The sequence below is a fragment of the Malurus melanocephalus genome, unplaced genomic scaffold (assembly GCF_030028575.1).
Source record: "Malurus melanocephalus ecotype Western Australia unplaced genomic scaffold, MMel_1.1 scaffold_950, whole genome shotgun sequence".
Taxonomy (NCBI): domain Eukaryota; kingdom Metazoa; phylum Chordata; class Aves; order Passeriformes; family Maluridae; genus Malurus; species Malurus melanocephalus.
This window is the reverse complement of record NW_026624182.1, coordinates 18,341-28,040: the sequence shown is the minus strand read 5'-3', so window position 1 is coordinate 28,040 and position 9,700 is coordinate 18,341. Positions and strand designations below refer to the sequence as shown.

At 40.8% G+C, this 9,700-nt stretch overlaps 1 protein-coding gene across 4 annotated transcripts in view; it reads left to right on the top strand.

The window, feature by feature from the left end:
• The window catches only part of TRMT10A (tRNA methyltransferase 10A), a 6,762-nt gene extending 4,655 nt beyond the window's left edge, over positions 1-2,107 (top strand). For all 4 annotated transcript variants that reach the window (XM_057386301.1, XM_057386302.1, XM_057386303.1 and 1 more), the window contains 2 exons: positions 541-646; positions 1,941-2,107. In XM_057386301.1, the coding sequence (XP_057242284.1) occupies positions 541-646; positions 1,941-2,107 (273 nt within the window). The remainder of the gene's footprint in view (positions 1-540; positions 647-1,940) is intronic.
• Positions 2,108-9,700: the final 7,593 nt, after the last annotated feature.

Below are 9,700 nucleotides of genomic sequence, written 5' to 3'. Positions count from 1 at the left end.
CAACTTTCTCTTTTTTTTTTTTTTTTTTTTCCATTTTTCTTTTTTTTTTTTTTTTTTTTGTACCTTATTTGACATTATTGCTGTTCATGAATAAACTAACATAATTAATAACAAGAAAACTTCTTCAAAAAAGAATTGAAAAAAATTGAAAAATTTGAAAAAATGTGAAAGAAGTTTTCTTCCTCTGAAAAAATACCAAGTTACTGGAACTTAGACATAAATCTTAAACATAAGCTCACTGTTAAAACAGACTATGGCTGAYGGTTCTAGAGCTGCAGCTCCATTAGCAGGTTTCATTTATAGTCCTTTTGACTGCAGGTCACAGTGTGACATACGTAGAAAGTAGTGAGTTTTCCAGAAGTAGCCCATGTGGCAGGTACTGTCTAACTGGGCTGTTTCTTTTTGTAACCAACTTCTAAAGCAACATCATGGCAACACAGGCAAAACTTTATTCTCAGAAAATGATACTTGTAGTAAATCTGCATGGGCTGATCCTAAATGGTGGTTCTCAATCCACTTGTTTTGGTGTCTTTTCCCCAGGGAATTACTTACAAAAAAGCTGTAGAGCAGGGAATTGGYCATGCACAGCTCCCACTTGGAAACTTTGTCAAAATGAACAGTCGGAAAGTGTTAGCTGTCAATCACGGTAAGTTCTAAATCATAAAATRATTACATTATTTTAGAATATACCTRTAATATGCACAAATTGAACTSTCAAAWTGTGCATTGTAGTGCAGATACTACCTGTTTTGKTAGGTTRTTACTACTTGAATCCAGTTGCCTTAAGGATACTGTAATTGCCCTGACCTTTAAATAATATAGAAATATTTAAATGTAAAAGATGGTGTATTGGCCATTTAGAAGTGCACATTGTATCCTGTTGGCTTGTCTGAGGAGTGTACGTGTGGCTTTCTTACCATCCTGGTCTTGTTTCCAGGCTTACTGTGTGAGTAAAATGTTGGAAACTATCCAACATTGTATGTATTTTATGCCAGGGGAGAATTAATGTTTGTGATGTTTTCACCTCTTTGGACAACTTTGTTCAGCAGTAACTGCCTCAGTAGACTTTCCTGAGCTGGTATCAGCAGTATTCCAACTGCTGAGCTTTCATCACTGTATTTTTACCTCATTTCCTGGTTCTGATTGARGTATTCAGTTGTTTAACCAAGCCTTGAATCCCACTGCTTTAAATTTTCAGCTTTATTATTAGATTGTCTTTGTGACAGTAAACAAAAATACATGCAAAATGGAGCCTACTCAGAYCTTGATGGAAATTCTTGACGTGGTGTTGAAGTCTTTATTGTGCCCYACTGCATGTTCTTTAGTTTATCTTACCTTGCTTTATTTCAAGTTTATTTTTTAATGTAACACATCACTCCATGTTAACTTYATTTTCTTAAAGTGCCATTGATTAATGAGGTAGGTATTTGCATGACAGTAACAAGTATTTAAGCATGGAGGAAAATGGAGTATAACATGGGACTTAAAAATTACCAAACCCTATGCATTTGTAAGATTTTACATGTTTCTACAATTTGATCTTTGACTGTTACTTCATATAGAAAGAAAGAGCTAATTATAGCTAATTATAGGAGGGGTCAAAATCTGTGTTAAAGTGCATCCACAGCAGGATTCCTTCCAATATGTGAAAGCATTGGTGCCTGTACAGAAGGCACTGGTGCGACCTGAAGTATTGGGGGGACATTTCTGTTAGCTGCTGAGAGAAATACTGTCATGCAGCTGGAGACTCAGGGAGTGTTTGGCTTTAGGCTGCAGCACAATTTTCTTGTCTGTTCCTGCCTGTGCTTCATCAGCTCTGCTCTGAGGATGCCACAACAGAATGGACATAAACCTTGTAAGGATGGATTTGGGGGTGTGTTGCTRTTGGGAATTCACTTACCTCCCTGTAAAAGAGCTGATGGACTTTTCTGATGTTGCAGTGTTTGAGATAATCCTTGCATACCTGGAGAAAAGAGACTGGAAGGAAGCATTTTTCAGTGTCCTGCCACAGAGGAAAGGGGCTGTTCCTCTGGGAGAAGCCAATGATCCATCCACACWTGCTCTGTCTGGAAAAGAAGATAAAGACAATGACTCGGACAGCAACTAGGCTTCAGAATCAGATGATGGGAAAGATGGGACATGCAGTTTTTGGGATAAAACTGGGACATGAAGTAGTTACACTTCAAAGAYCATCTGCTGCCCTTGTAATACTGAACTGTTTCAGTGCTCAGTAGTCCCAGAGCTGTTTCTGTGCATGAAGGGTAAAGTTAAATCCAGGTTTTTACTCTGAAACTTCAATATAATAGCGGGTCTTTTTAAAAAAGAAATTATTGGCAAATTAAGCATTTATTTTTTTCCCAGGGAAGCTGTTTAATTTAATTTTTTATATTATTTTTTTATACATACAAAGTTGGTGYAAAAGCCAAGAGCATTAGCAGTTACAATTTTAATGTACAAATTCTTCTCTCCATTTCTGCTCAAAGTTTCCTTAAAAGCAATGAATGACAAGTGTTTCTTTGACTCCAAAACCTGTACCACTAGTGCCTGTTGCAAAGTGTGCATGAACATCAAAACAAAAATTCTGATTTTCCTGAGCATCTCAACAGACAATCACAGACAACTGAACTGCCTGATTTATATATTGTGTTTAGCTGGGGTCAGTAGGTGAAGTATGAGTGTGGGTTTAACCAGTGGTTTATATTTGAGCTTGAGTGGGATGGGTGTCAACACAGGTGCAAATCATGTGCCTTGGTTGGCACATGGTCCACATTGAGGTGTCACAATCACTTTAGATTTTTTCTTCATCTTAGCAAAATCTATCACACAGACTCAGAACAACACCAGGAGATAGGAACTCTTCCATACAGGTCACTTAAATTCAGTATTTCTGTGTAATCACATGATCCTGTATGTGTTTTATTGTCTATCAAATCTTTTTCCTTTAAAAAAACAAGTCATAATCTTAGTTTTGGCTGGATGTTCTGGTTCATCTTATTCCTAACTGACTTTAGTGCTTTGGCAAAGTAGTGAAGTGAACACCTTGGAAGTGAAACTACACTTTTTTAATGGCCAATAGAAAAGTTTCTCCTGTTAAAAGGATGTAATTTTTTAGACTTTACAAAATGCTGCTTGCTTTGTTGCAGAAACTAGGTCAGCTTTTTCATAAAAGCTTTGCTGGTTTTATTTCTGTAACAAAAAAGGCAGCATAAGTACACTCGGCATGTATCACACTGATTGTCTCATCAAAATGTGGAAAGCAGTGAAATTGCAAGGCTTACACCTTTAMAGCTGAGGTTCTGCATGTTAATGAGATGTTCTGCATCTTAATGTTAAGCACCTATTAAACCTCATCTAAGACTCCTCAGCCTGTTTAAGGTTTCCCTAAGACCATTTCATACATGTGCCTCATTTACTCAGGCTTGAGAGTGCAGGAACAAATGGCATAGACAAATTGSGGATTTTTAGAGACTGGCTGAAAGGGTTCCAAAGGATCCTATGGAATTGTTATGCAACTTAAAGCTCAGCCTGTCTTACAACTTTATCAGTGAAATTAGATACACTCACACACATACAGGTGTTTTTAAATTAAGCTGTTCAAAGCTCAAGCTTACGTGCTTATGGAGAAATAGAAGGAAAACATGTTCTGATATGTCGCTGTTCAAAGGCTGCTCATGCCAACAGCACAATGTCACAACAGCTTGGTGACAGCTGCCTGCTGCTTGTCTCAACCCCTTGGTCTTCCTGTCCCCCATCACAATCAGTGTGGCCAGCAGCTCAAGGAGGTGATCCTCCTGCTCTCCTCAGGTGAAAGCCTGCATGGAGTGCTGCATCCAGACTTGTGGCTCACAACATMTGGAGCCTATGGACCTGTTTGAGCGAGTCTGCAGGGGGGAATGAAGATGCTCAGAGTACTGGAGCACCTCTCCTGCAGACAGGCTGAGAGATCTGGAGCTCTTCAGCCCAGGAGAAAAGAAGGCTCTGGGGAGACCTTACAGCTCCTTCCAGTAACTGAAGGAGGCCTACAGGAAAGCTGGAGAGGGACTTTTTACAAGAACATGTAGTGATAGGGTGAAGGGGAATGGCTTTTAACTAACAGGGTGGGTTTAGATTAGGTATTAGGAAGAAATTCTCCACTATGAGGATGASGATTTTTTCATTTTGGATTTAGGTACTTTATGCAAGTTATAGCACTGTTTGGCATTCTGCTAGCTTGTGGCATGCTACTTAAAAAAGCACATTTATTCCTCATTTTCAATCTACTGACCTGGCTATTCTCAGTATTTTCAAGATGGTCACTTGCATATTTCAGGCATGGCCCACTAACACATTACACTGGAAGGAGAGATAAATCACTGCACTGTTTTATAATAAGAAAYGGAATTTGTTTCTGATAACAGGAATAAATATTTACATGCAGAGCTCTAGGGCACTTAAAGATCCTACCTTGAACCAGCTTTAGCTGCACAAAGTTAATGAAACTGTAGAAAAACACGCAGCAAAGTTCTCTGCTTCACCCTGCTGTCCTCAGGGAAGATCAGCTCTCACATGCTTGTCTAACCAGGACTTACAGACCTCCAGTGTGATTTGTTCCTGGGCCACCATGACGTTGAAGAACTGAACATTAAAAAGAAGCTGCACGGAAGTCCTAGAAGAACGGGATACCTGTGTTTCACCACCAGGCGTCATCGCTGTGCTTAGAAAAGCTCTGACTTCCATCACTAAGCTTTGTAGAGTTTCCAGTACTGCCAGAACTATTGCTCGGCAATGCTGAGGCAGGATACATCCAGAGATCTTTAACCCTTTGTAGTAAAGCATTAAAAAGGCAATAAAGAAGGTATGGGGCTCAAGGAACCTGAAAGAAAACAGAAAATAGGAAGGGGATATGGCAGAAAGTCAAACCTCGCTGAAATGGGCAAACTTCCTTTTAGTGGCATGCAGTAGGGAGGTCACAGCTAGCTGCCATATGTAATCCCRTTGTTCCCTTCCCACTGAGCCTCAGTCCCCTCAGTTCATATTTCTGAAGCCAGGGACCCAGCAGTGTTCACCTGCATCCATGCAGTGGGAATTTCCCAAACACTGCGCTCCTGTGGGTTAGTGTACTATTGCCCTGCTTGTCCCTTTCCTGGATTCAGGTAATTTTACCTTTGATTTGGTTTCCACATATCCCATGTCATGATGTGCTCATTGACCCTATGTTAGTGTATGGAGCAGTAATGTTTGATTCTAGACATGACTCTGCAGAAGAGCAACTGAATTATTTGAGTGGACAAGACCCTCTCTGAATAGTCTCATCTCAGAAGTTCTTGAAGCTGTCATGAAGCTGACAATGATGGTGTTTTCTGCACTGCAAGCTGGCATGCTGCACAGGGATGTAGCTGGCTTATTTTGGAATACTGCTTATTCCAAAAACCTGTGGGCATGACAAGGCACATGAGCTCAGGGCAGTCATGGGRCAATGTGACTGCCAGCTGTGTAGGATGTGGCATTCCTAAAATCCTTACAGCTTGAGGATGAGGTCAGGGAAGTTTGAAGAGTTCCAGTGTTTCTTTGATKTAAACAGAAATTTTTATTGCTCAGGCTGTGCTGTAGATCACGCTGAAGATCACAGGTTCACTGAACCATCATTGGTGTTGGTTTATATTATTGTGAAGTATCCATTTATTCTGCRGGAGGATTTTAAAGTAAGTTATGAGTAAGCACACATTCTTCTTGTCATTATTTGTTCTGAAAAGCAGAGATGAACTTCAGTATGACTTTCAAATCTAAAGCTGAATATACTTCGGCCTATCTTCGAAATTTGTACCTTAATTATCTCTCTTTCAAGAGGGTGGCTATGTTCACTGGAACAACAGCATCTACTACTGCCAATTCTATAGCAAAATAAAATTGCTGATTCATATTCATTCCCTTTTGCTCCATTTTTACTTCCAAGTAATGGATGTGCTTTTCTCATTCTTGTTTGCGTTGTTTGGCTGTTATATTTTCAGAGGTCCAAAAGGAAGGAAAGGCATTATTTAAGAAAGGAGTGTACATACTTGATTGAGTACTTTCCTTGGATATTGTTTTCCCCTTCAAAATCTTCTAATATTTGCTCTAAAGCCACCTACTTTTATAAGCACTGTTTTGCTAATTTGCACCTTCCACTTTTGGCTTTTTTTCAGCTTACTAAAATGAATAAGGCATTGTCCTGTGAGCGGTTGACTTATTTTCTGTGTGTTTTGGAAAGGTGTTTATTTCAGGATGTCTTTGTTCATGTTCTCACAAAATTGGATGCCATCCCATATGTGCTTAATTCAGCTCCATTGCCTTGTCATGCACATTTGTATAAACTTTGGATATGATCCCTAAGCTTTTTGAAAGGCATAACCTTCACAACTAGCCCTGACAGCTAGTTCTGAATCTTACCTGCTGCTCAATCTCTGTGCTTCAACACTATCAAACACTTCAACACCCCCTTGCAGGGCTTTGTGTTTTGTGAACCTAATCTTTTGGACATCCTTAAATGTGTGGGGGGAAAATACAAAGGGGTTGCAGCAGTCACAGCTTCTATACCTTTTAGGGTGGGACTTCAGAAATGTTGCTTATTTCTTCCTATCTTCTACTAACTTGTGTCCCAGAGCTTTTGTGTTACCAAGTTCTGAAGTGACTCATGAAAGAGTAACTTGGGAATTGCTATCATGCAGTAGGAAGAAATTTAAACACCCTCCAGAGGGCTTATTTATCTCTACAGCTAAATCACTGAAAGAAAGAAACGTACCTTGGTAAGCTTAAAAATCAACAGGGTAGATAAGGAAAAAGTAACCTATTTTAAAACTGCTGAAGTTTTAGCTAAAGCTAATATGCATTTTATTATTTGTAGGACAGAATGTGGTAACTGCCCTTACAAACTTTTTTTTTCTGTAAAGAGTTAAGTCACTTGAGCTGTAGTTAAAATAGTCTCCTATTAAATTGAGTCAGGTTCAGTGCAGAACTCATTTCATGTTAAAAGAAGGCTKTTTCAGAAAGCACTAGGTCTCTCCACCTGGAGTCACTGTCATGCATTGCTTCAGGAAAGCAGGATGCAAGGCTACTCAGCTCTACAGGAGTACAGAGCGGGAAGCAGGCTGTGATGCCTCTCAAGTGGCAGTAGAGAAGAACAACTTTCCACTACAAGTGCCTTGTGGTCAGAAACTGTAGATATGGCTACAATCTGCTGAGCATGATCAATGTTTCGTAACATTTGCCACAGTTGCAGTCCCCAATTAAAGATAGTCCGAAGTCGCAAGAACAGGCCTTTGCCCACTGTTTCTTTTGTGTGCAAGCTCACTAGCCATGAACACCTCCATTATGTTGTCTTCAGCCTCTGACACACATTTCACAGCAATCTGCTGAGGTTAATAAATCACTGGAGAGGAGGTATTAATGCATCATGTTCAGTTGCAGAAAGTGAGATAAAAAATTGATAAAGTAATTATGTATCGTATTTCCACAGAGTTACAGCATACCCTGAGTTGGAAGAGACCATCTCAAAGTCCATCTCTTGGCCTGCACAGGGCAGCCCCAAGAGTCCCATCCAGTGGTGCCCTGGGGAGCCTGTTCAAGTGCCCAACCACCCTTGGGGTAAAAAACCTTTTCCTAATATCCAACCTAAACCTCCCCTGACAGGATTTCATGCCATCTGCTTGCGTCATGTCACTGGACACTAGAAAGAGATTTTAACTGCATATGAAGGAATACAACATGTAGATAAACATAAAGAAAAATTCTCTCCATAGTGAATGGTGCTAAAAGGGCAGAGGTTTAGGGATCAGCTAAATATTTTCTGGCAAAGGGCTGAGAAGGGGCCTGTGCAAGCAAGTTGTAAAGGGGTGGCACTGTGGTTTCCCTGCATGCCAGGGGCAGTGTATGCCCTGAGCTGAAGCCTCACCCTCACTTATCTTTAGGTACYGGGCGGAGCAAGGCAAATAAAGCAGCTTCTGCAATATGGTTATGCAAGTCTGCTCGTGCTTCACTGGCACCCTGTCCAGTCTCTTTTGTTGCCACCTTTTGCTCAAACACCATGACACCTGTCTCTGCATAGGATGCAGACAGGATCCACTGTCTGATCCAGTGTTCCCAGTTGGAGGCACCTACTTTGGCCAAGGGACGTGGTTTCCAAATAGCCTCAGCTCTATTCCCTGACCAAAAAAAAAAAAAAAAACCAACCAAAACCATACCCTTGATATGCATATAGCTAAAGATAGGAGGAAAGTTTTGAGGGGAAAGGAGGCACAAAGGAATATGAGAAATAAACCAATACAGAAAAGGGATGGGAACTTAAGATGAATCATAGAATCATTAAGGTTGGAAAACACCTTTAAAATCATCAAGTACATAAGAAGGAAGGAACGGAGAAAGATAAATGCTGAGGACTAGAATGGATTAGAAATACTGATATAAATTTTTCTGGGAAGTGCAAATCATTAAGTCTCACCTCCTAAAAGGAATAGAGAGCTTTGGCTGGAACTCAGGACAAAAAAACTGGAGAGTTTATGGTCTTGGAAATAGAGGCTAGGAGTTCAGGAGGATTACAAGGATGTTGTGAGTTTTTGCAGGGACAAAATTAGAAAGGCCATAGCCCAACTAGAACTTGATCCAGTTACTGTCATAAAACACAATAAAAATGTTTCTATAAATACTTAACAAGAGCAGAGCCCCATCATATGTAACAGTGACTTGGGAAAACAAACAATGTAACTCCAAATGTCCATGCCTTCCTCCTTCTTCTCCACCTTATATACTGAGCATGAAGTCATATAGTCAGGAATAGCCTTTTGGTCAGTTTGGGTCACCAGACTGGGCTGTGTCTCCTACCAACCTCCCAGGCACCCCAAACTTCYTTGCCAGTTGGCCTTATGAAAATCAGAAAAGGGCTCGGCTCTGTAAACCATGCTTAGCAATAACAAAAATATCCCTACATTATCAGCCTTATGTTCAGCACAAATCCAAAACCCAGTCCCAAACCAGCCACTGTGAAGAAATCTAACTCTGTCCCAGCCAAAACCAGCACAGAGGTTCGACAAGGCCAAGTGCCAAGTCCTGCTCTTGAGTAACAACAACTCCAGGCAGAGCTATAGGAAAAGCTGCCTGGAGGAAAAGGACGTGGGAGTGCTGGGTGACAGTGGCTGAACATGAGCCAGTGTGTGCTCAGGTGGCCAAAAAGGCTAGTAGCTTCCTGGCTTGGATCAGAAATAGTGCAGCCAGCAAGACTAGGGAAGTGAAGTATCATGAATTAATTACAGTCATACAGGTAAACATGAAGAAGGGCTATACTTAGTAATTACTAGTCAAGTTATATGCAGCATTTTATCTCTTTTTTACTTATTTCTGAAGGAAAAAACTTGATTTCAGAATGCTGGGCATAATTTGGAAACAGTTGAGGCTTGAAATCCTCAGCAAAGGCATGCAGTGCTGACCTCCACCCAATCCCTTTCACCAGCCTGTTGTGCCAGGAGAGGGCAAGTGTGTGGGCATGTCAGCAGTGATGGGGGCTGTGCTTGCAGGTGTTGATGGAACCGACAGAACAGGCACTCACAAATCAAGCAGGGTGCTGCATGTGGTAGGAAACACGCATTCTGGCACAGCACTTCTTACTGACCACTGATTCTTGTTTTCCCATCAGCGTTAGAGGCGCATTGTCCTTGGACATTGTGAAGTGAAAGCCGTTCCAACAGATTAATGA